Raw genomic sequence first — 27,428 nt, forward strand, 5'->3', positions numbered from 1 at the left:
TTAAATGACATTATCTCCTTATCTCCAGTTTTAAAATTGCAAGCTGCAAGATTATAATGTGAAGGGTTTTCATTTGTTTTTTAAACAATTTGGTCACTAGATGGTGCTTTTTGTCCATGTCACTGAATTAGTTAAAATGTATTATGTCACCATTGATTTTAACTTGTTTTATTTTGATATAATTTTTAGGGTTATTATGTGATTTTAGAGCATGATTTTATAACATTTTAACTTAGGCAATAGGTTCATTTAGACTTATGTATATATATATATATATACACACAATGTTTTTACATGTTTCTGTTTTTAACTGATAACTGGTTTTCATCTTGTAGCATTGTGACTGGTGGAATGGTATATTAATTGAGCAGTATGGGTTTTTTCATTTTGCATCTGATGAAGTCTACATTGACGAAAGTGCATCAGGACATTTGGGCATTTATGTGTTGAGTGTTTTTTCTGTCTGTACTGTGACTTCCAATAAATTGGTGATATCAGAGCTATTTCTAGCACTTCATGGTGTTATTGTTGGTTCTAGCTACTCTAACTCTCTTACAAGGGTACCCAATTATACTGAGTGAAGTTAATACTAATACAAATGGTAGTGTTTGACCAATCCACCAATACTTTCAGGAGTGGCCACAGTGTCACCAAATAAATATAAGTACTCTTAAAGGTTAAAATACTCTCTAAAAGACTGGCCACAATGAAAAGTTTAAATATATTTAATAATAAATAACAAAAGAACATGAAAATACTAAATATCTATTTACAATAAATACCAGAGTTTCAATCACAGGAAATATTAAAAGTAATACAGATGGATAGATTCACACAGTTACAGAAAAACAGTACATAACTAATTTCACCATGTTTTCCTGACTGTTCTAAAGAATTACTATTCCCTAGTTACTTACTAAAGCAAGTCAAGATGAACTAGGTGAGTGGTCTTCCTTCTTTGTCAGGCTTCAAGCATAGACTGCTCAGAGACTTCTATCTCATCTAGTATTAAGACATCATTTCAGTGCTGGATTACAGAATGACATCACGCACATCTGGTCATCTGACTTCTGGCTGCCATACTACCCCTTTACTAGAAACTGAACAAGAATTTAGCACATGTAACCATACACATAGAGCTTTGCTAAGATGTTTTATAAGATCTTGAAGCTGTAAAACCATTTAAAAAACGTCTACCCTTCCAGGGTAGCAATTAGTTTACCACTAACGACAGTAGAGTAGGATTCCTAGTCCTGGTTTTCACAGACATTTTTGTCTCTGCAATCAGAAATGTAAAGATACAATCATTTTGACCCAAGCAAAGTAATTTAATTTCAGACTATTTTTCATAGTTAGCTAGACTGAGATTAACTTCTTCTCTTCCAGTATCCTCTGTTGCAATATATTCAGTTCAACAGTTACAATACAATCTGACATGCAGGTATATTTCTTTTCTGTCTAGCAGGACCCACCTTTGGTACTTTTTTAATACAAGCAGCTTTACAAATACATTTTCAACACAAGCACTTGTGCAAATCACTTATTGTGCCTGAAAGGAATGAGAACCATAACCTGCCGTCCCACAGAATACTCTCTGGCTCGAGCATTCCTGCTGTACCAGACCTTTTTCTGCTGTTGGGCTCCTGCCAGGTTCTCCTGGGCCAAGCCCAAGACCTTACTATGCCTTGTCTTGACGTTTAGTGCATATGCCACAGCAGACTGCTTGTGAGATTCACACTGTCCCTCCCACTCCTCACAAATCAAATCTAAAGGCCCTCCCACCCTATGCCCATACAACTCAAAGGGTGAAAATGCCTTTGGATTCATGGGGTACCTCTCTGTATGCAAACAGCTGATTGGACAAATATTTATCCAGTTCTCTCTTAAACTGGTCTGCAAATGCCCATGGTCTTTAGTGCAGAGTTTAACCTCCCCACAAGACCATTAGTCTGGGGCTGGTAGGGGCTGGTCTTTATGTGCTTCACCCCACAGTGCTCCCACAAACAAGCCAGCAGGTCTGACATGAAATTGGCACCTCGGTCAGTCACTATTTCTCTCGGGAAACTTACCCTGCTGAAAATCTTTAACGAAGCATTTGCCACCTTCTCTGCCTCGATGGAGGAAAAAGCCACTGCCTCAGGGTATCTAATAGCATAATCTACTATCACCAGGATATACTTATTCCCTGTGGAATTTGGGACACTCAGAAGCCCCACAATATCTATAGATACCCTCTGAAATGGCTCCTCAGTCACAGGTAAAGGCGTCAAAAGAGCTTTGACCTTGTCTCCTGCCTTGCCTACTTTTTGGCATTGCTCACAGGTCCTGCAGTATCCTGTTACATCTCTTGCAATCCAAGGCTAGTAAAAGTTCTGCATAATACGTCTCCTGGTACAATTTATGTCCATATGACCTGCAAAAGGAATGTCATTGCCTATGCTAGAAGTACCAGACAGTAGGATCTAGGCACTACCAACTGCTGTATTATCTCACCCTCTATCCCTCCTTCAGGGGTCCACTCTCCATACAGTAACTCTTTGTTCCAGTATACAGAATCCCCTTTTCCTTGAGAATCAGTTGCCTCCTTAGCTACGTCCCTCAAGCCTCTTAGTGTAGCGTCCGAGAGCTGAGCCTGTCTCAGCTCTATCATCGTGAAGCTTCCCAGCTCCCCTTACACAGGAAGTCTGGAATCCACTGACAGCAGCACTTCACTGCCAACCCGGGTACTACCACTCACCACTGCCCTTGCAGTCAGTCTGTCCAAGGGAACATCAGTACTTACCAGCAGCTGTGGCTTGACTTCAGGCTCACTACTACAGGGCAGCTTCCTCCCTGAAATAGCCATCTCACTAGCCCTGGTTTCAGGTGTGGGGTCTGTTTGGGTCTCCCCTGGCCAGTAGCCCCAGATGCCTGTCTCCAAACCTGACTGCATATAACTGCATGCACACAAGGTACTGCATTATCAAAATCATTTCCTATCAAGACATCTGCAGGGATATCCTCAAACACACCTACTGCTTGCTTCCTTTTCCACCCTCCTAGTCAAGGTGAACCCTGGCCAAGGACATTTGGAATGGGGTCCATCCTAAAGCTCTGACTGGAGTGGACTGCCTAAGCAAGTACTGCTCCTCTTTAATCACTGCAGGCTTCACAATTGTTATATCAGAGACTGTGGGTGTCTTAGCAGTGGCCTATTTTCTATCCACTAAAATAGTATATAAACTCTGATGACAGTCTACTACTTCTGTTGTCTCCAGACAACTTACCACTGGTATACTGTTATTCCCATTTGCTGGGTCCCCCACCTTGCTTTTGTCGACATCTATATGCTACATGGCCCCACTGGTTATATTTAAAACATCTAACACTTGATACTGGCTATGTACCTAAACTAGTGGCTTCCCCTGTTACTGGTGGACTCTGTTTAGGCTGCCCACCATGGATTCCCTTATATCCATGTGCAGCACTGCGTATCCCCTTTTTGTGCAGTGATGCCATGCTGGCTAAGTAGAGATCCCCTTTTTTCCCAAGCTCACCTGCAGAGTTACACTGCCAGTCTGCCAACCAGATTATCATGTCCTCAGACAAAGTGCTAAGGGCTTGTTCCATCAACAAAAGGTCTGCGAGAGTTTCAGAAATGGTGACTTGACACCCACTCACCCATCTATGAAAATAAGTGCTTAACTCAGCAATATAATCACATACACTTTCATCTGCCTTGCATCTATGCTCACCAAACTTTTTTTTCTGTAAGCATCAGGTGTTAACTTAAATCATTTCCATACACAGTGTTTTATTTTATCATAGTTTAAACTATCAGTGTCAGACAATTTAGAAACAGCAATTACAGCTTTACCATGGAGTAAGGGGGGTCAGGAACCATATCCAGAGCCTTGGTCAACATTATACTGTTTACTCACTCTTTCAACTATATGAATAAAACTATCAAAATTATCACCCTCTGTAAACTGATCTTTATTGCTTCTGGGGTTGAGTTATACCCTTCCCAGTTACCTCCATGACCCTAAGGAAGAGTCACCATCTCCCTGTCATGTTGGCACTGTTTCTCATTTTCTTTGGCTTACAAATGCCACAGTCTCTCATTTTCTTCAGCCTTCAAATGCCACACTTTCTCATTTTCTTTGGCCTCCAAATGCCGCAGTCTCTCTGCCGATTCTAATTCCAACTGTTTGGTCTCCAGTTCAAGTCTCTTTAACTCCAGACAGATTTTTAAGTATTCTGAGAAAAAAAGTGAACTGTCCTGTTTCTCAGGGTTGCAAATCCCCATTACTAGACTGGTTATCCTCCTGGTTGCTGGCCTGAGATGCAACTAAGGCTGCATTCATTTCCTCTTTAGTCAGATTGGCATGCACTAGTCCTGTGGCTTCCTACACCTTGGCCAACTGGTTCTTTGTCAGCTTGCCATAATCCTCTACTGACATCTTTGCCTGCTTTCCCTGACTAAACTAAGCTAACAAAAAATAAATAACTAAAACTGTTGTGAAAATGAAACTCTCTATGTTTACCTTGTGGCTGTTGAGTACACATACCATTAGTGGCAACTGCTTACAGGCTACAGAAGTTTAATTAATATCCACACCACTGCTCAACAATATGTGACACCCCTCCTCTGGGCCAGTGATCAAGGATCCTGAATCCTCACCACTGACACCAATGAGGGACATTCACTTGGAACGCACTGTATTTTCAGATGCAGTTATCTGCACCAAGCACAATTTCCCGTAAGAGCACACAGGGAACACACTCAGTCTAGGGGTGTGTTTCTCTCTCTCTCTCTAGGCCCCCAGTAAGACTCCCCACTTTCTCAGCTGTAGAGTTGAGTCATCATCCGAGTCTCCTAAGCCAAGTCCTCTACCAACCTCTCTGTGAAACCAGTGCTGTGTGTCCCTGTTCCAAGTAGCTGACACATGCTCACACTCTTTGAGATTCGATTTACACACATATGCATGCATGCACGTGCGCACACACACACACACACACACACCTGGGAAAGGCTGACACGGATTTACCAGTTATGCCCCCCTATGCCCAGACTGTATGGTAGGTACTACCACCAGGACACTACAAAGCCAGCTACTCTAAGGCTTTTACAAGGGTATCCAATTATACAGATTGAAATTAGTACTAATACAGATGGTAGTGTTTGACCAATACAGAAGGACTTTCAGGAGTGGCCACAGTGTCACCATATAACTATGAGTACTCTCAAAGGTTTACATATACTCTAAAAGACCAGCCACAATGAAAAGTTTAAATATATTTAATAATAAATAATAAAACAACATGAAAATACTAAATATATATTTACAGTAAACACCAGAGTTTCAGTCACAGGAAATATTAACAATAATACAAATGGATAGAGTCACACAGTTACAGAAAAACAGTACTTAACTAATCTCACTATAGTTTCCTGACTGATCTAAAGAATTACTATTCCCTGGTTACTAAAGCAAGTCAAGATGAACTAGGTGAGTGGTCTTCCTTCTTTGTCAGGTTTCAAACACAGACTGCTTTAAGACTTCTGTATAATCTAGTATTGACATAATTTCAGTGCTGAATTACAGAATGACATGACACACATCTGGTTATCTTCTTTCTGGTTCCCATACTACCCTGTTTACTAGAATCAGAACTGAACCAGACTTTAGCACATATGTGTTACCATACACACAGATATAGCTTTGCTAAGATGTGTTATAGCATCGGGAAGTTATAAAACCATTTCAAAAAACTTCTGCTCTTCTAGGGTTGCAGTTAGTTCACCCCTAAGGACAATACAGTAGGATTCCTATTTCCTGTTTTCACAGACATTTTGTCTCTGGCTGCAATCAGAACTGTAAGATACAATCTTTATGACCTAAGCCAGGCAATCTAATTTTGGGCTATTTTTCAAAGTTAGCTGAACTGAGATTAACCTCTTGTCTTCCAGTATCCTCTGTTAAGATGCATTCCTTTCAACAGTTAAAATACAATCTGACATAGAGGTGTACTTCTTTTCTTTCCAGCAAGACCCACTATTGGTGCATTTTTAACAGAAGCAGCTTTACAAATACATTTTCAACACAAGCACCTCTACATATCAGTATGATATACAGATGACATATAATTCTTATAAAACTACAGCTAGCTATGCTGGCATATGTTACACATCCACTGCCCTAATTCCCTGGCATAGCTGGCAATACCTCACATCATTACAGAACCATTGATGACAGATGCCTTGAAAGGCTCCACAAAGTGTAAAGGAAAGAACTTCCTTATGTAAGACTTAAGTGTTCCACCTATTAATCATCATTGCTTCCCTGTCCTTCGTTCATTCCTTCTCTTTTGCCAGTCTTCTGACAATAATGAATCCATACTTTATCATTCACTTCATTCCTTCTCTTTCATTCTGCATGTCGTCCCTGTGTTTGTGTACATTTCTTTCTGGTGCTCTGGTTTCCCCTCACATTCCAAAGACATGCAGTAGGTGGATTGAACACACTACACTGGCCATAAATGTGAGTGTGTGGTGTGGAAGAACTACTGTGGCAGGGCTAGTCATCTGGCATTGTAAGCCTTGGCTCTAGATGATTGTCACTGATGAAGTGACATACTGACCCCATGTGAAGAAAATGGGTTGTGGATGGATGAATGCATGGGAGTAGGGTAGCTTGGGGTTTCAGAGTAGAAATCAGCAATGTAGGAGCTAACTGTAATAGCTGAACAGGATTACCAAGTCACTGAACATATTCAATTGGCTTTTTTTCATGTGTCAGTTTGCTTGTGGAAATATTATCTAACGGCATTTTTTATGTTTAGGTTGTGGGAACAGTGCCATGAGCTATGACATGTTTCACGGTGGCTACAGGTTTATCACAAACATCGACTACTCTTCTGTTTGCATTGAGAACATGAGAAGCAAATACAGTGAGTGTACCAGTATGGAATGGAAAATGATGGATGCCCGATCCCTAGAATTCATGAATGAGAGCTTTGATGTGGTTATAGAGAAGGGCACATTAGATGCACTGATGGTGGATGAGAAGGACCCCTGGAATGTATCACCAGAAGGAGCAAAGGTGTTGGACCAGGTCTTAACAGAGGTAAGCTAATATTCTTAATGTCTACAGATTTCAGAATGGTTAGAGTATTTTTCAAATAGTGTCATACTCTTCTGCCACATGCTGGGTCCCCCTGCTTACTTTTACATTTATTTCTCCTGTGTAATTTGGGAGATGTAACAATCTTGTTTTTCAACATGGGGCAGTGGCCACACTTTCTTCTCCATTGACTTTATAAGAGATTGTGCTGTATTTATATTCTAAAAAGGGCCTGTTCCCCATGAGGTCTGTCACGCTGGAAGGTACATTTTGACAGTCATGCCTAGATTAGAAGAAACCAACATCCCTGCCTTCATGGATACTTTTCAGTGTCAAGGAATACTGGATACATTGTTTTGCAATCCATTTTGTGTTAATCTAGGTTTGGGTTTCTTTGCCTTAATTCCTGCTAGCCTAAACAAACTGTTCTGTCTATCACAAAGCAGAAGAGGCTTTGTCATTTGTTGATAAAAACAGGGATTTTGTCTTTCTTTTCTCTTTTACAGTTTTGTGATATGTGTATGCCATTTTTCTGCTTAATTGTACAATTAATGCACTTGCCATTTAGCAATTCACTGTTTCAAGGCATGTCAGTCAAAAAGGAAAAATCGCCTGTCTTCTTTCCCCTGCAACGTACTAGTCAAATCTCCGTCACTCTTATTTTGATACACACATGCACACATTCCATCCTCCACATACAAATATATATATATATGTGTGTGTGTGTGTGTGTGTGTGTGTGTGTGTGAATATATATATATATATATATATATATATATATATATATATATATATATATTATATTTGTGTGTGTAATTATATTGCTGAAATGATCACATGAATCTCTGTTGGTTTTAAAAATATAAGCAAATATTACTTTATTGGTTAGAGCTGACCATGTCTTTTTATGCATGTACAAAAGAACAGTCATTAGTAAATTATCTCTGAAACAGAATGTTCTGTACCTATTTCAATTAGAAATGATCATCGGATTTCCCCTGTGAGAGAGCCTAACAAAGCCAATGGCATTTGGGAGACATTGGATGCAATTTACAGTAGTTAAGATATGAAGTTAGGAAGATATCTTATAAAAGAAGAGTCAGGTTTTCTGGAGTACAGCACAGGAAATGATCAAGTTCTCATGTTCAGTTTTTATTGTGAATTAAAGACATATGACTTTAGAATTTTATAAATGTCCACTTTGCTGTACAGCAGTGTAACACAGTGCCATACAGGCTGGATTTATGGTATGAATGCTCTCTTCCAAAAGATTTGTGTTACTGTACCTGATCTAATATCAAGAAAGTGAAAGAACATGACAAGAATATGAGAGTACTTGTGGACCTGTGTAAAATTAAAAAAAAAAAAAAAAACGTAAAAATGCCTGAAGAACTAGCAGACAAAATAGGGCCAGCTTAGTGTTTCATAAATATGGAACCCTGTCTGCCTGTCTGGGAACTTTAATTACCAATCCTGTGAACCAGGGAAAATGCTGAGTTTGGGGAAATAGGAGTGAGCAACCTGCAGCCTGCTTGCCCAGCCTGGGGGAGGGTTGTTGTGTTAGCCTTTAGGAAGGGATGACATTAAGTTAGGGATGTATATGGAGTTATTTTGACTGAGCTCCTTGGGTGTCAGCCTACCAAAAAGGAAGTAGCACTTCACCTGAGGTATAAGCACATTCAGTTGTTCCTCTGACAAAGAAGGCATTGCAAGAAGGGTAACATTTTGTTTGAGGACAGGAACAAGAGAATTCATTATAACTCAAAGCTACCATGGCTGATGGCCTGTCACCTCTAGGCTTTTGTCCCCCATCAGTGGGGCATATGTAGAAAAGGAGTTAATAGGGAAGGGGGGGTAGAAAGATGATAAAGGTGGGGAACAACAACAACAACAAATAATGATAACATATTGTTATGTCAGTAATGAAGCAATCACAATAGCATGAGACTGTACTGCTGAGAGTGGATATGGAACTCAAAAAAGTGTTTCAGCATTTTGAGAAGAAATAGAAAAGAGGGCATTATGGAGCACAGGGAAAGGAGAAAGACAAACTGGGTTTTTGCCTGACAATTTTGTTATTCAACTTCTTATCTGTAGTCAGCCTTGTCCTACCAGTTTTTTCATTTACTTGACTTCTGATATGCACCCCACCTCCTTCAGGGATAATAGACACTCCTAGTTAGATGACCAGTGGAGTCCATGAGTTATAATTGGCTGGCAATGTGGAGCATCTACTTTTTGAGAGATATAGTATTCTGTAGGGCTACAGGCATTTTTTTTTCTTTAAACAGACAAAATAGAGAGATGTCTTCACATATTTTTCAAAGGATTGAAATAACTGTCTGTGGTATGCCCCCCCCCCCCCCCCAAGAGGTCACAGCCCTGTTTGGATTGTCAATTTTTCATTCTCTTTGTGAATATTCCTGAGTATTGGAGACCTCTGCCTTAATCCAAGTAGCACTGAGCGACAGGATTACATCTTTTCTGACATAAAGTGCTTGCATCAAAATTAACAGCATATATCTTTTCTTTGTCTGATGATTATTAGACCATTTGCAGTTTTTGCTTTATATGGTGAACAGCACATCTGGGGAAATATCTGACCTTACTACATCCAAATTAAGAGATCGCACCACAAATATGTGCTGAAAATTATAGAATGACACTAGATATCGCTAATAGTGCCAGTAATCTCTCGTCGCTACAGATTGTCATTCTTCCTGATCTGCAACATTTGATTTGTTTTTTTCTTGCTTCTTGGATTGTTGAGATGAGGGTTTATCGAATAAGGTAACCTGACAACAGATTATATATATATATATATATATATATATATATATATATACATGTGTTTGATATGTCATTCAGTATATAGGTCATTTAATGAAGAGATAGGAAGTTGGACATTTGTTTTTGACTGTCCAGTAGATGGCAGATTGAATATCTAGCAAGTCTTTCCATCTGTCTGTGTAGCTAACACTGAAAGTTAGAAGATCTTAACTGAATGTTTCAATAGACAGCTGGCTACAGGTGAGGTCATGGTTATGTTAACTGACACTTTTAGTTATCCCTTGAGTTTTTTCCATGCAAGATGAGACCTAGGAATAAATTACTTAAATCGGAATGAAATAGCTTTCCCAAATTGTGGAATGCAGGACTCATACTTGTGGATGACTACTGCTGAGAGCTGGCATGTTGACTTGTAAGAGCATTTTTTGTCAGTGAGCTGTTTGCAAGGTGGAATGTAACGTTTAGGCCTAGGAATGTAAAAAAACTTATAATAGCATAACCTCTGACATCGGATAGTTTATTTTTGTGATTTTTAATTTGGACTGGTCAAGCACATCTAAAATATATAAATAATATGTGTATTTCTTGTTACACATCTGACCAGTTTTTTGTAGCTGTACTTTACTCCTTGGAAAATAAATGAAGGCAGTAAGGGAGGTAAGGTAGAAGGATAGTTTTTTTATAAAAAGAAGGCACTTGTAAGTCTTTGATGTCTCACTTGTTGGGAAGAAACTAGCAATTTAATTGTGATTTTCGTCTGAGTAAAATAACAGCATTTCTCTCCCATCTAGTTAGTTGGAGAAGTGTTTGCAAAATGTGTGATGAGCTGATGTAAAGATGTCATCAGCTTTCAGATGGTGCTTGGATTCCTTCTGCAGAGGGAGTAACTGTTGCAGGCTTATGTCTCAGGCATTAGTGGTTTACAGTGTATGATGTTGTTGCTTCCTGTTTCTCTTCTGTTGCCAACTGTGACCAGCATGCGGAAGTGTCCGTGTCAGACAAGGTACTTCTAGTAGTGGTTTCAGACAGGGACAACATCCAGTAATCTGGTTCTGAGAATCTGATCTCAACCCTACTATACGCATCACCTATTCTCACCAAGCTTAGAAAATCAGACCTTGCAAAACTTGAAACACGTTACAATAAAATTGCTGGATTTGCTACCAACTCAAACTCAAGATCTCATCACTGTACAGCACTCAGGAAATTCAACTGACTTGAGTTTCCTCAACTTCTTCGTTACACCCAACTAACCATGGCCCACAAGCTACTCCATGAGAAAGCAAAGACACCTTCCCTAAAAGGTCTATTACAATCATACTCCAGTACCAGAAATGTAAGACTCAATAATAAACACCTGATAAAGGTCTCTACTGCTAATAATCAGGCTGGGGAATCCCTCTTCTCCAGCTGTATAGCTAAACTCTGGAATACATTACCTCAGTGTAATATTCACCACAACCTCACCCCATTTTAAACCTTTACTAAAAAAAAATCACCTATTCAAAAACTGAATATGTCCATGTATAGCTGCTGGTTAACTTGCTGCCAATGTTGATATTATACTGGACCCAAAGTTTTTTTTTCTTATGTACATATAAACAAAAGGTTATGTTGGATTACGTGTTAATCATCCATATGTCTCAAACTATATATATTTAACTGTGTTCCTCTCTGTCATATTGTATCTTATACTTTGTGTACCATTGTTGCATTTGCTGTCTTTTTATTGTGGAGCTTTTCTCCCCAGGCCTCCTCTGAAAAAGGACTTGTGTCCAGACGGACTTTGCCGGTTAATAAAAGTAAAATAAATAAAAATAAAAGATCGTCTTGCATGAGGGTAGCCATTTATCCAAAACAAAACTGAGTAACTAACTGAGCTTTATTGGAAAGGCTCATCCAGACACTGCTACAATTTGCTGTGAGGGAAAGGTTGGTTTGCTTTTTATTTGTTGTATTTTGTATTAGTTTATTGCCTTTTTATATTTTGAGTGTTGTGATTTGTTTTCTTTACCTTGTGTTTTGCTTTTAACTGCATCTTAAAACTTCAAAAGACACCACAGCTCTATCTCTTGTGAGTCAGGCAGAAATTTTTCCCCACCCTGTCACTGTTGTCTTCTTAAATATCACTGTATTTCTAGTTGCCTGCCTCTTATGTTAATTTGACCATATATCTCATTTCCTCTCTGCTTTCAGTGGCTTGTGTGAGTAAGCACAAAATTATCATTTTGTGAAATCACCCCCCCCCCCCAACTATTTAAATGTGTTGGCCTTTCTACTGTATTCCATAGTACTGGAATACAGAAGTGATCACCCCCTTTCAATCTGTCCTGCTGTTTTAAAAATAGTGGCTCTCCACTAAAACTTAACTTTTTAGACAGGTAAAACTTAAGTTACCTACTTTCACATCTAACTTCTCTAGTGCACACTGCAGTGTTTAAGATAAACCATTTTTTTTTCATCTTACCTTTAAGCATCCCTGTGACTAGCACTTGCTCTAATACCTGCTGGAATGCACTAGGAAGCCTTAAACTGATACAAGCACTCAGCTCTCCGTATTAATAAGGAGAAATTAATCATAGGCACTAAACAGCCTATAATTGCAAAGTACCTTGTTAAGGTAAGGGAAAACAGCTCCTGTACTTTTCAAAAAAAAGCACCAAACCAGGCATGTCCAAAGGTCAGCTTCCACTGATTTCTCCTGTCCACCTGCTGAACATGGGCATACTGGGGCAATGCAGCAACTGCCTCATGTACACAGACAACCCTCTCCTCCTACCACCCAACACTACAACCTGTGAGAGATGCACTTACATAACCAAACTTGAAGCAAAGCTCTCTCCACCCAAGATTGTACTAGACAGTCAAGAGGAGAAGGCTAACACCCGCACAACACCTCAAGCAATGCATAGCCCTTCTAAACTCACACCAAACCCACACATAGAAACACTAAATCCACATATGCGGAGGCCCTTAACTGTAACCTGCACAAGCAACAAGGACCTCCGAAGCTGAAATGCAAACAAACACCAATTACAACCAAAGTGTCACATAGCTCACAACACCAGTATGCCACCCAGCAACAGCCCCTAAGGCAAGACAACATACCTAACACTTTAGTCATAGGTGACTCTATAGTCAGGCACACTGATGTCCCACTCACCAGGCTGAACAAGGAGAGAATTACAGTGAGCTGCCTGTCGGGTGCCAGGATCCACCACATAACTCATGCACTCAAGTCACTCCACAGCAAGTATAAATATGACTCTGTCATTGTCCACGTTGGAGTGAATAACTTGAGACGTACCTCCCTGGACTACATGAAAAGAGACATGGAAGAGTTCTCGGATCATGTGGCCCAGGCAGGTATGACCCTAGCCCTGAGTAGCATCCTGCCTTCGCCCAGAATGATACCACAATATAAGGACAAAATGATTAACTTCAACAATTGGCTAGGCTTCTGGTGTCATTCAAAGGGGATCCGGTATCTGTCTGCCTGGGACGACATGATTGACAGACCATGATGCTTTGCCAGAGATGGTCTGCACCTGTCACCCCTGGGATCCAGGTTACTGGCAAAGGCTCTTGCTACCCCTGTAGTGCCTTTTTTAGGCAAAGTTCAAAGGACAAAACCACCACTGTAACAGATACAAGCATGTAAAATCTGAAGGTAATGCTACTCAATGCTAGAAGTCTAAACCTCAAAATGCACTCTCTCGAGGCACTCCAAAAAATGGAGAACATCGAAATCTGTGCAGTAACTGAGACCTGGTTCAAGGCTCCAGAGAGCACCCCTGCAATACCAGGCTACAGCTCTTACCACACTTTTCGGCCACCAAACCAGGATCAAAACACTAAAGGTGGAGGAGTGTCCATATTCTTCAAGGATATTCACACCACCAGGTTAGTTGCCCAACACAATGCATCTGAAATTCTTCAGGTGCAACTAACACTAGGTAAGACTGCAATCCAAATTGTAGCATGCTACAGATCCCCCACCATGCACCAAGATTCTCACCACACATTTCTAAACATACTGGAAAATATTAATATACAACCAGACACCCTAATATTGGGTGATTTCAACTACCCTGCTATTAACTGGGAAAACTACTCATGTACCAACACCTTTGCCCAACTGTTCTTGGATTCATAAATTGCAATGCCCTGGATCAACTAATCCATAGTCCCACCAGGGGCTCCAATATCCTAGACCTGTTCATTACCAACATGGGAAATCGATGCCCCACACCACCCCCTTGTTGGTCAGGTCAGACTATAAGCTAATCACCCTTAACATCCACATCCCACCCCCCCAGTAAGGAAACCTCCATAAAAAACTTCTCCAAAGCCAACTTCATGCTACTCAAGTCAGAAGTGACAAACTTCATAACACCCATGCAGACGGGAACTGAAAGTTCAACTGCTGAATCCTACACTAAGACACTGTACGAGCACATCCACTCATGCATGAATCGTGCCATTCCCAATAGAACCAAGATGCTCTCCTCCAAAGAAAGGAAGCCAATCTGGTGACCCCTTGCCATAAACAAACTTTACAACAAAAGGAAGAAGCTGTTGCAGAAAAGAGGAAAACCCCAAGATGCAAAAAACTCCCTTACCAGCTTCAGTAAGAAGCTGAGATCCCTCATAAAATCCTCCAAAGCTAGTTACAAAAATAAAATTGCCAAAGATTCCAAAGACAACCACAGGGCATTCTATAACTATGTCATGAATCTAAATGGCAATGCTCAGATCTGCTCTGAGTTACAACAGAATGGCATTAAATATACTGATCCCAAGGATATTGCCAATATCCTGGCAGATCGATTCAGTGCCAACTTCACCCCCCACTCATCCCCTAAATGGCCTATCTCAATACTGGAAGATTGCCAAATTCTGATAATAACAGCCACACAGGTAAAAAACACACTCTCCAAAGCTAAGAATACAGCATCCATGGGATCAGATGACATCCCGGGCTGTGTACTACATGAACTACAAAATGAACTGGCAACTCACCTAAGTGTCATGTTTAATCACGCCCTCACCTCAGGCTTCATGCCCACTGAGTGGCGTACAGCTACAGTTATCCCACTCCACAAGGGGGGATCCACCTTGGATCCCGGGAACTGCCGCCCCATCAGTCTGATGAGCCTGATCTGCAAGGCCATGGAACATATTATCATGGAACTTATAAACAAAGACATTGGCAACCTTAAAACACTGGACCCCACCCAGTTTGGGTTCGTGAAGGGCCGATCCTGTCTCCTGAACCTGATTGACTTCTTCAAATCAATCTCCAGAGCCATGGACGAGGGTAAGGCAGTCCACACAGTCTATCTGGACCTTGCCAAGTCCTTTGACACCATCCCCCACTCTGGAATCATATATAAAGTTACTAAGCTGGGTATTAATCCCTATGTCACTCAATGAGTTGCCAACTGGCTTACTGACAGAACCCACACTGTAAAAATAGCTGACTCCAAATCCAGCTCCAGACAAGTGACAAGTGGAGTACCTCAGGGTTCAGTCCTGGGACCTCTCTTGTTTGGCATCTACTTCTCTGAAGTACAGGCCAACACTAAAGGACTCTGGCTAACAAAGTTCGTACATGACTGCAAACTGGGAGCCATTATTGAATCCCCAAATGATGTCGATACTCTACAAAAGGGCCTTACAGAAACAGATGCTTGGTGCCAGAGCCATGGGCTCAGGCTCTGTGCCAAGAAATGTATAGTTATCCCCTTTGGGAAAAAACATGCACCCGTGAATTACCACATAGGTGGCAGTACACTAAACACCGAAAGTGTGATAAGAGACTTAGGGACACAGGTGGACAGTGGTCTCAACTTCAATAACCACATCGCCACAACAGATGGGAAATCCTTCTGTGTGGCACACCTCATCACTAAGGGCTTTTCATCCAGAAAAAAGGAGGTCATTGTCCCACTGTACTCATCCCTCATTAGATCCATTATAGAATACAACGCCCCATTTGATATGTACCTCTCAAGACATCTGCAACAACTGGAAAGGCTGCAGAAATACCTCACTAAAAGAATCACAGGCCTAAAGCAGATGCCCTATGCTGACTGCCTTAAAAAACTCCAGCTATACTCTGTTGCATATCGTCTATTCCGAGGCGATCTTTGCTTAACATACAGGGTCATGTCAAACCCGGAGCTGTTGGACATGCTACACTTAAAGAAATCCCAATCCCTCAGAGCCAAACGCTCCAGGGATCTAAACCTTGTCATCACAATAAATAAAACATGCTGGAAGGATAGGTTCCTGATCCAGAGACTCCCCAGACTCTGGAATAGACTGCCCATACATGTCAAGAAGAGCACCTCTTTGACCCTCTTCAAAAGGAACCTTGATGACTGGATGGGAGAAAGGAAATTCACCCCAGGGATCACTTCAGTTGCCCTGCTAGACAGGGGTCGAGGAAAGTAAATAGTGTGGGAAGAAGTAGCCAGGGAATTGTTATGGCTAGGCTTGTATAAGCCCTAGGGCCGATAGCCAAGTACCAACCTATGAACTCAGTGTTTTGTTTAGAGTGACTGCATTTATCCAGATATGTTGATGCGATCATTGGAAACTAACACAACCCCAAGAAAAGCAGGGATGGTGTCAAAGTGTACTGCACAGTAGGTTTTTATACAGAAATCTTTTTTTCTACAGAAAAATGCATTTCTACTGCACTGTGCTCAAAGGAGCTAAACTGATTACATTTTGTTTACCATCAGAACCTGCTTTCCCACTTTTAGACTTATCAGAAATTGTAAAATCATGTCAAGGGGCTGTCTGAGGTAAAGAGATGGGTAACTCTTATATTATTTATTTGACATGACAGGCTACTGGAAGGTGCGTATATTAAGCTGAAAACTAAGTGAAGGTACCCCTGTAAGAAAGTATGTGGATTGTACATATGAAGTAAGCAAATTGTCAAAAAAGTATCTGTCAGTACGCAATACTCAGTAAAGGCAAAATGGTGGCCTTAGTGTTTTCCGACATACACAGGAAACATTTCTTGAGACACTCGGAATCTGCTGTAGAAAACAACTGTTAACAACTTCATAAGGTTTTTGTTACATCACTTTTAAATATAATTCATCAGTTCAACTGAGATCTCTGTTTTACAGCTAACCTTATGTCTCAGTAGGCTGGTGCAGTTAACCTTATGTCTTAGTTGGCTGGGGCAGTTAACTTTATGTCTCAATAAGCTGAGGCAGTAGAGAGTGCATGTACTTAGTAATCTAAAAAAGTAATGAGGATACTTTTGCAAGTTGCAACCGACGTTCACTCCTTTTACAGAAAAGTTGACGCTCCTCTGCTAAGAATGACATGCAGCTCGGTAAAACATATGGAAATATTTAAAAAACAATGCAGCACATCAGAGATGGGGTTAACATTTATAGTGACAATTCAAGATGGAGAGTGATAATTATCTTATATGTTAAAAGGTGCGTACACTTAAATAAGTGCATACAAATCAAAATGCTGGCAATGTGGAAAACTTGGTAATTGTATTGCTAAGTTCAAATGAAAATAAATGTGGTATAATGTTTTTATTTCATTATTCAGACTTTTGGGACACATTTTGGATTCAAGACTTCACCTTTTTCTTGGGTAGGAGGTTGTGGTAGAGCCTTCAAAGAAGCTGGAAAGCACAGTTGTGTAATTAAACTTACCAAACAGTAGAAGTTAAAATGATCACTGCTGATGGGTTATATGCTGCACAGGATATAACAGATGGCCAACTTGCAAATATGAACAAGCAATGTTTGACACCTAGAGTTGGCAGTAGGATGTAACTGCAGAAATAACTGGAGGCATCCCTAAACTGTAGTATGTTAACTTTTTATTCTGTCATCATGTTGTAAGTTTTTATTTATCTTCCAAGCATTATTCATGAAGAGCTAACTCCCATGGTGTGGTGTGGAGTAGCATTATATGACATAACAGCTCTGTGAGGATCAATAACTCTAAGAAACCGTTTAGTAGTTTGGGCCACTCTTTTAGCAGTTGTGTTACATTGTGAAAAGTGTATGTGTGAAGTTTAGTCTTCAGCAAATGCTGTAACTCAGTTTACACAAACTGTGTACCATTGTAAACAATTTGATTGGATTTTCATAGTGCTAAAACACAGTCTATAATCTTGCAGTGGTTGTTGACCAGTTATGGTTGGTACATGCAGTATATGTGCTGCAGCAGTAGTACCCCACTACTAGTAATTATCTTTTATATCAAAATTAGCCAAGTCATAGTTGGTATATGCAGCACCTGTCTCAGCAGTGGTAGCCCACTACTAGTAATTATCTGTTACCTCAAAATTACATAAGGCATAGTTGGAACATGTAGTATCTGTGTCTCAGCAGTAGAAGTCCACTACTAGCACTTATATTTTATATTAAAATTACACAAGTCGTGGTTGGTACATGCAGTATATGTGCTGCGGCAGTAGCAGCCCACTACTAGTAATTATCAGTTACCTTAAAATTACATTAGTCATAGTTGTTACATGCAGTATCTGTGTCTCGGCAGTAGTACTCTGCTACTCATGATTATCTGTTACCTCAAACATCACACAAGTCAGCAGCTTTTTCTGCAGGCACTTTGTGGTAAAGGAACTTGTAGTAAAGATTCAGTTCTATGGATTGTCTACGGATAATGTAGAACTGGCATATTGATGAAGGATTTGCAATGTCCATGTTGATACTGGTCCACTATACAGCTGTGCAGACATATTGGCTCTTTCATGACATGTTGGTACTGTTATACCTTGTAAAATATTGTTAAACAAAACCTTATGGGTCTTTATCAAGTTCCACCCTCCTAATTTCAGATTTCTACAGAAAAGCAATCTGCTCCTGGAGAATTCACTGTTGACTATTTATGCCTCCGGATTTCAAAGATACAAGCTCAGGGCATTGACTGACCATTCAAGAGCTTGCTTGATTAATAACCAAGATGTAAGCACATAGTCTTTGTAGCAACCATCAATTATTTTTATTAATGTTTCATCACTATGCACATTTGGTGGTAGGGAATTCCATAATCTAGCAGTTGTCTGGTTCTTTCTATAGGCTTTTTATTATTGTCAGCCCTTCAACTTGCTGGCTCAGTCTTTGCTGGGTAAACATTTTTTTAATTTCATCTTTAGCCTGTTCCACGTCTAAAAATGTATTTGATTCTCCAGTAAAAAATATTCTAAAGGTAGTTGGACACAGCAACTTGAATTGCACACCTGCCTCTTGACGTCCCCCTGATAGCAGTGATGATCTTCTCTTCTGCTTGGCATATCATGAATATTCATTTTCCACAAATACTCTGGTGTCTTCAATTTTAACAGTTTTCCCTTCTTCCACAGTTTTGACAGGAATAGCACTTTCTGCTTCATATCAACATCTGATTTCTGCAATTTTATCAGCTCATCTAAGTAGATACATAAAACTTCTTTTATTCTTTCCAGCCTTTTGACATTTGACTTTATGTATTCCTTTGGTGTCTCACCTAATTTAAGTACTTCTGATTGGATTAAATTTATTTTTTTCCTTCTAAATTACAGAAAGCCATCTCCTGTACCAAAGCTGAAACTTGAACTGCTTTCTGCTAAGCAGCTGCAATGCTCTGTCCCAGCTCAATTTTTACTACTTATTTTCTTGTTTATAGTCCCTTACTGTCTTCTGATTTTTTCTTTTCTGACATCCAGGCAGGGGAATCTCCAGTCCTGCTTCTCGAAGTGGAGCCATGTTGGAATTTCTCTAAACATACCTTTTGCAGTACTCATGTTAGCATTCTGTTTCTTTATTTGCGCATCTTATCTAGCAATCTGCATTGCCTTTTGAAAAGTTAAATTTACTAATAGGTATAACTTTTTGAAACACTTCAGTATCAGCCAACCCAATGACAATTCTCTCTCTAATGTGTTCATTTTTTTCTATTAACAAACCTACAATTTTCATCCAGTTCCTGCAAGTGCTTAACAGAAGTTTCAACACTGTCTCCTTTTGTTCAAACAAATCTGTGAAACCTTGGACATGTTCTTCGTGTTTCATTGTTGCAGTCCTGACTTGTGGGATTTCCTTCCGTGAAAGCCCTTGGCTGGCCTGACTACAGGAAAAATTCTTTCCTCCTGCTAAGGCTGGCAAGCACCCTAACTGACGTCAGTATGCTTGGGTATATAAGGAGCCAGTCTACATCATGAAATCAGTCTTTTCTTGCCATCAGAGCCGAAGCTGTTTATGTTCGTCAGTCAGTCTGCACCAGAGAGAAGTCATTGGAAAGATAAGTACCCCATTGGGGAGCTCCTTTCTTTTGCTTTAAAGTCATGTCAGATAAAGTAAATAATTGTTTCCACTATGGTAAGCAAATCCCACACAGAGACTTCCATTCACTTTGTGTTACCTACTTAGGCCCAGATCATGACATCTGTAGTTGCCACTTTTATACCTGCTTTAACTATAGGGCGATCAGACAAAGGGTGGTGATTTTAGCTAGACTCCTTAGTCTTAAATCTCCTCAACAGTGTCCAATGATGTCCGCTGGTTATCTGGAGGTTAAGCAGCCTAGGCGTAAGAGGGGAAGAGAAAAGAGACCCAAGCTTAGGCCCTCAGACAACAACCAGTCCCCATCTATTTCTCCCTGTAAGCATGTGATTGTTGAATAAGTGGAGGTATTTTTGCAGACCCCTTCTCTGTCTGAGGTGTGATGCAGGCCTCTGTTGAGACCCATTTGGAGTCTGATATGCCTTTGGGTCCCTCTGCTTCTGCACATGCCCTTGCTTTCAGCTTGTCAGTCAGGTCTGGGGGCATTCAGCAGACATTGGCCTCTGAATAGCACCCTCTTCCCAGTGATGCTTCTTTGCATCTTCGGCCTACACTGGTTCATCTTTCTTCCAGAGAGACAGGCACCAGGTTGTTGGACATCCATAGGCCCAAGGCCAAAGCAACTCCTAAGAAAAGTACTGCTGCAGGGCCTTCGTCTAGGCCTACCCGCTTCCTTTCTCAGGGATAGCAACAGGACTTAATTAGACTAGCAGAAGACCTGATCTCCATAGTTAGGTATAGACAAGGACCTGGGGATGCCTCCCCAGGTAAAAGGAAAAGGGACCCTACTTCTGAAGCCTTCCCAGACCCTTTAGAATCTGATAAGGATTCAGACCTAGATGGGTCTGGTTCTGATGAAGGACCCTCCTGAACATCTTTTGAGGATTCAGATGCAGAGGAGAATCTGCCCTCAGCCTCCCCCCAAAGGATATAACCTTTGGAGAGACACTCTCCATGTTATGAGAGAAGATTTTCTGTGAGATGGACAGGAATACCCTCAGTCAGAAAGGAGAGTTAGGGCATTCCTGGAAATGCCAGAGCATAAACGTCTTGCTATTCCACCCATTGTAGAGGTGGTTGAGGATGTTTTCCAGAATTCCACCTTGAATCCTGGCTCCCTTCCCTCATTTCTTCATAAACCGTACAGGTTCTACAGGGTGCATGATTCCCATAAGTACCTTTTCAAACATCCATCTGCTGATCCAGAGGTGGTAACTCCAAGACCCAAAGGGGCTAGAGCCAGCTCCTCTAGAAACCTTTTATATACGGATAAAGATAGCATGGCCCTTGAGAGATTTGGGGAAAAAAGTTTATACATCAGCCACTCTTCAACTGTCAATTTCACATGATTAAATATCAACAAACCATTCTGGATCAGGTAAAACAAAAGGTATCTTCTATAGAGGATAAAAACCTTTCTAAAGAAATTTTGGATCTCTGCCCCTCCAGTTCTCAAGTAGCTAGGCATTCCTTACACTGTGGCTATGCTGCTATGGAGACTTCTAGCCGGGCAGTTGCCACTGGCTCAGTTATTAGAAGACATGCTTGCCGTAGTGAACAATCTCTTCCTGACCATGTTAAATCTAACCTTCTTGATGATCCTCTTGACAAGGAATTCCTCTTTGGACCTAAAGCTGAGGCTGTTCGTAAAAAATGGAAGACAAAACTAAGTCTATGCAGAATGTGAAAGACTTCCTCCAAGTTCAGCCTCCTAGGTTTAGCAGGAACTTCCGAACTAAACACTTGCCCTTTCCCTCCAGCCTTGAGACAACAGAGGAAAACCCAGTCGGAAAAGACTCATAGGAAGCAACAGCTGCAGAGATCCAAACAGCGGTCCTCAGAAGCTTCCAGGCAAAGAAGTTCTAGGCTCCAGGCTTCAGCCAGAGAGCAGCAATGAGTCACTGCCCCCCCAACAAGACTAGGAAGAGTAATGCTGTCTCTGTTCAAACAAAATTGGAATTACATCACTTCATAGAAGTGGGTTCTAGACATTTAAAATGATTACAAACTTACTTTCAAAGAGCCTTTAAAACACTCAAGCTATCCAGATATTCCTCAGAATCAAAAATCAGAGGCCCTTTCTCAAATCCAGAATTTATGTGTTCAGGGATCAGTGTAACCAGTTCTGGAACATCGAAAAAGGCAAAGGGTTCTACTTCAAGTTATTCCTCGTTCCCAGAAAAGAAGGCTGTTGGCAACCCATCTTAGACCTGTCCAACCTTAGTTTCTCCAGGTACCAAAATTCAAAATATTGGCACTTCAAAAAGTATTACCCATGACAGCCCCACAGGCCTTTATGGTTTCTCTGGATTTAAAGGATGCCTACCTGCACATCGCAATTCAAGAATCACACAGAAGCATTCTGTGCTTCAGAGCAGGTTCCAGTCACTATCAGTTTTTAGCACTGACCTTTGGCTTGTCTACTGCTTCAAGGGTTTTCACCAAGTGCTTAGCCTCTGCAGTTGCCTTCTGTAGGACCAGAGGGGTCCAAATATACCCCTACCTGTACGATTCCCTGATCCAGGCCACAAATCCATCAAAGCTTCACAGGGATCTGAAGTTTACCCAAGACCTCCTGTCCTCCCTGGGCTTCACAATAAATCTGCAAAATTCCAGCACTGTTCCAACCAACAGGATAGTCTTCCTGGGAGCACTCCTGGACTCTTCACTTCAAAAAGTCTTCCTTTCCTCAGACAAGGTCTCCTTTCTGATCCACTACTTTCAAAGTATCCAGCAGAAACAATCCATCTCAGCCAGAGAGTTTCTCCAAGCACTGGGATAAATGGCATCTTGCATCCTCATGGTTCCCCTGGCCATGCTGCACATGAGGAAACTATAGTGGTACCTCAAACATATATGGTTCCAGCACTCTCAGCCCCTATGGCCATGCTGCACATGAGGAAACTATAGTGGTACCTCAAAAGTATATGGTTCTAGCACTCTCAGCCCCTAGAGACTGAGATACAGTTGATCCCTTATCTCAAAGAAGAGCTTGCATGGTGGGTACAGGCTTGTGCCCAACATCAAAGTCTTCCATTCAGATTCACTCCCCAGGGTTAAAATCTCACCACACATGCCTTACAGACAGCCTGGGGTGCTCACTTTCAACATTTCCAATCCCAAGGGAAGTGGGAGGCTCAGTTAAAGGGCAGGCACATAAACTGGAAAGAGCTTATCACAGTACAAAAAAGCCTGATAGCTTTCAAGGAAAAATGGGAACCAGGGGTCCTGTTGGTCAAAACAGAGAACACCACAGTAATGTGGTACATAAACAGGCAGGGGGGAACCCATTCTTACCCTCTGTGCTGACTAGTGATGCAAGTCTGGGAAACTGTTTACTCCCTGGGATTGCTCCTCCTGGCACAATATCTTTCAGGGGATCAAAATACTCTAGCAGGTCACCTCAGCAGAAAGTTGATGGACCCCCACGAATAGCATCTGCATTGGGAATTTTTTCTCAGCATTGCCCAAAGATGGGGAGTCCACAGATAGACCTCTTTGCCACCAAGGGAAATGCTCAACTGAAAAGATTCTGTTCCATGATCAAACAGAAATCAGCTGGGAGAACAGATGCTTTTTCCTTCCTTTGGACTCATCTCTTCATTTATGCTTTCCTTCCCTTACATTACTACCTTAAGTGCTTCTAAAGATAAGGGAGGAGGGCAAAGGGCATTACTGATAGCCCCAGACTGTCCCAGGCAGGACTGGTATCCTCTGCTTCTTGAGCTAACCAACCAGAGTCCATGGATAGTGCCTCAGAGAGTCAACCTTCAGGACAAGGGAAGCATGATGTACCCTGACCTGCAGACACCAGCCTTTCATATTGGATAATTCCACAGCATTTAGCAACAAGCTTAACCTAAGCAAACAGGTCCAGGACATTGTTACAGAATCCAGAAGGCTACTTTATTCAATCTATTGTTTCAGCAATCTGTTGTGTATTCGTGTATTGTAGTTCTCACACAGTGTATTTGCACTAGTGGGTTGTTTTCATAGGAAGTTACTAGTCTAATGTCCCTAAGGGCCTTACAAACCTAGCCAAGTTCTTACCCTTATCTCCACGATCACCACCTATTGCACCTGTCCAAGAGGGACACAAGTGGAACCCCCGGGGTGAATTTATGATCACCCATCTAATTGTCCAGATTGCATTTGAAGAGGGCCAGTGAGATGGTCTGTTTGACGTGAAGTGGAAGTCTGTTCCAAAGGTCTGTTAAACTCTGGGTGACAAATGTGTCCCTCCAGCAGGTTTTATTAATATCACATACCAGATTAACGTCTTTAGAGTGAGTAAGTAACCCATATACCATTTGACTTTCAGATATGAAGCATTTTCAGTAAAGCAGGGTCAGAGATCACCTTATATGCAAGTCAGAGATCACCTCTGAGTAGTCTGCATGAAACAGAATAAAGTGACAGTGATTTCAGATGATCCCCATAGGACAGATGGTGAAGGCCTTGAATTTTCCTTGTGAGGAACCTTTGTAGTTTCTCCAGTTGCTGCAGGTGCTTAGAAAGGTACATACCAAAAGGAGCATTGTACTCAATTCAATTATTGGTGTGATGAGAAAGAGTACAGGGAAGTAATAACTTCTTTTTTTCTGGAGGCAGTGCCCTTACTTATGAGATGAGCAATGTAAAATGCCTTTCTTACCACTGTGGAGACATGGTGGTCAGAGGTAAGGTTGCTGTTAACCTGTGTACCCAGGTCTCTCACCACTGAATGCATACTTAAGGTGTTGCTATTGAAGTGGTAGTTAGCATGAACATCGCTTTTACCAAAAGGAATAACACATTTTTTTGCATTGAGTTTAAGGCAATGTCTTTGGCACCAATCATTTGTTTATGTAAGACCGTCTTATAGGATGTTGGTATCATTTAGACATTCTCTGACCACTCTCAATTTGCAGTCATTAACAAACTTTGTTAGCCACAGACCTTTAGTTTTTGGTTGTACTTCGGAGAAATAGATTCCAAACAATAGAGGTCCCAGGACTGATCCCTCTGGAACACCACTGGTTATAGGTCTGCTGTTTGGAGGTGGATTCCCCTATATTGGTTATATGAGTTCTATCAGTGAGCCAGTTATTGACCCATCTAATGATATGAGGGTTGAAGCCTAGTTGGGTGAGTTTGTCAATGATGCTTGAGTGGGGGATAGTGTCAAATGCCTTGGCTAAGTCCAGGTAGGCTGTATGCACAGATGTCCCCTCGTCCCTTGCCTTGGTGACTGTTTCAAAGAAGACCACCAGGTTTAACAGGCATGATGTCCCTTTGACAAATCCAAACTGAGTAAGGTCAAGTGTTTGGAGATTACCTATATCTTTGTTGATAAGGTCCATGATGATTTGCTCCATGGCCTTGCAGATAAGGCTAGTCAGGGTAATAGGTCTGTAGTTCCCGGGGTCACTGGAAGCACCACCTTTGTGCAAGGGAATAATGGTGGCTGTTTTCCATTCAGCTGGTAAGAAGCCTGTGGTTAGACTATGATTGAAAAGAGTACCCAGTGGTGTTGCTAATTCATGTTGGAGCCCATGTAGTACGCATCGTGGGATGTTATCATGTCCCATAGATGCTGTGTTTTTAGTCTTAGAGAGAGCATTTACAACCTGCTCTTTAGAGATACAAGGTAGGGGACAGGTTGTATGGATGTCATGGGGTATGTGTGGCGGGGATAGAGGAGTGAAGTTTTCACAGAACCTGTCATCCAACAGGTTAGCTATGTCCACAGGCTCAGTATATGTGGTATCATTAACTACCAGTTCTGCACAAATTTGGGCCTTTCCTTTTAGGTTACGGTTGTAACTATAGAATGCCTTGTGGTTGCTTTTTTTGAAGAAGCTAATTTTAACTTGCAGTTTGCTCTGGTGGACTTCACAAGAAGTCTTATTTGCTTGTTTAAATTGAGGAGGGAGTGTTTCCAATTTAGGAAGGCTTGCTCCCTCTTACAGCCAGCAGTTTCTTCCTCTCATTATAAAGTCTGTTAATGTCAGTTGTCCACCAAGCAGGTCAGTTCTTCCTTGAGGAGCTTGTTTTGGTCCTATCAAGTACGGTCAAGTCAATGAATTTATACAGGTGTTTGTATAAAGCTTTGGTGTAGAGCATGGCATAGTTGCCATTTCCATCTGAGGGAGGAGGTGCAGTGAAGCTATTTATACCATACTGTAAGAGTTTATAATCTGCTTTGGAGAAGTTTTTTAGTTTTGTTGCTGGTGGGGTGGGGTTAAGTGTGATATTTACTTCGAATGAGACTGATTTGCTGTCAGATCTCAGCAGGGAGTACCTCACAGTGGGGGTGCTACAGTGATCCTCCATATTGGTGAGCACCAGATCCAGGATGTTGGCACCCCTTGAGGAGGTGTCAACCAGCTGGTCCAGGGCACTGGAGTTAACAAAGTCGATGAACCTTTTGGCAAATGAGTTTGAGAATGAATAATTTGCCCAGTCAATGGATGGGTAATTAAAATCACCCAAAACCATGGTGTTTGGATGTATCTTGATAGACTCAAGTAGATCCAAATAGGCAGAGTGGGTGTCCTGATTCATGGAACGGGTCCTGTAGCTGGTAATGACACGAGTGGTGTCCTACCAACAGTTAATTGCACCTGAAGTGTCTCCAGGGAGTCATACTGTTTAACCAATCTGGAGGTGTCTTTATCTTTAATGAATACTGATACACTGCCTCCTTTAGGTTTCACACCTTCAGTTTGAAGTCTGAATGTATGGAAGGAAGTGTAGCCCAGTATGGCTGAGGTGTTATCCACAGCCTTGAACCATTTCTCCATGACTGCACAAATATTTGTGTCTTCCAAGGTGAGGAGAGCGTCCAGTGAGTGCAGTTTCGTGTTGAGACTCAGTATTTAGCGGCATAACCATGTGGTTTTTTTTAGATGGAGTTTTTACACTGGAATTTTGTTCTTGAGGCACTGCCTAAAAAAAGGCACTATGGGGGTGGCACAATCCTTAGCCAGTAGCCGAAATTCCAGAGGTGACAGATGAAGACCATCTCTGGCAAAGCATCGAGATCTGTCGATCATGTCATCCAAGGCTGACAGATACTGGATCCCCATAGAATGACACCAAAAGATAAGCCAATTATTGAAGTCAATCATTTTCTGTTTGTATTGAGGCAACATCCTAGGTGAAGATAAATACTACTTAAGGCTAGGGACATACTTACCTGAGACACACAGTCCAA

General features: G+C 41.2%; 1 protein-coding gene across 1 annotated transcript in view; it reads left to right on the top strand.

Annotated features, from left to right (window-relative positions):
* EEF1AKMT4 (EEF1A lysine methyltransferase 4) overlaps positions 1–7,118 on the top strand; it is a 701,136-nt gene extending 694,018 nt beyond the window's left edge. Inside the window, exon 2 of the mRNA XM_044070872.1 lies at positions 6,826–7,118. Coding sequence (XP_043926807.1) covers positions 6,826–7,118 — 293 coding nt within the window. The remainder of the gene's footprint in view (positions 1–6,825) is intronic.
* Positions 7,119–27,428: the final 20,310 nt, after the last annotated feature.

This window comes from Protopterus annectens, chromosome 4.part1, assembly GCF_019279795.1.
Source record: "Protopterus annectens isolate FY-2018-M chromosome 4.part1, PAN1.0, whole genome shotgun sequence".
NCBI classification, from domain to species: domain Eukaryota; kingdom Metazoa; phylum Chordata; order Ceratodontiformes; family Protopteridae; genus Protopterus; species Protopterus annectens.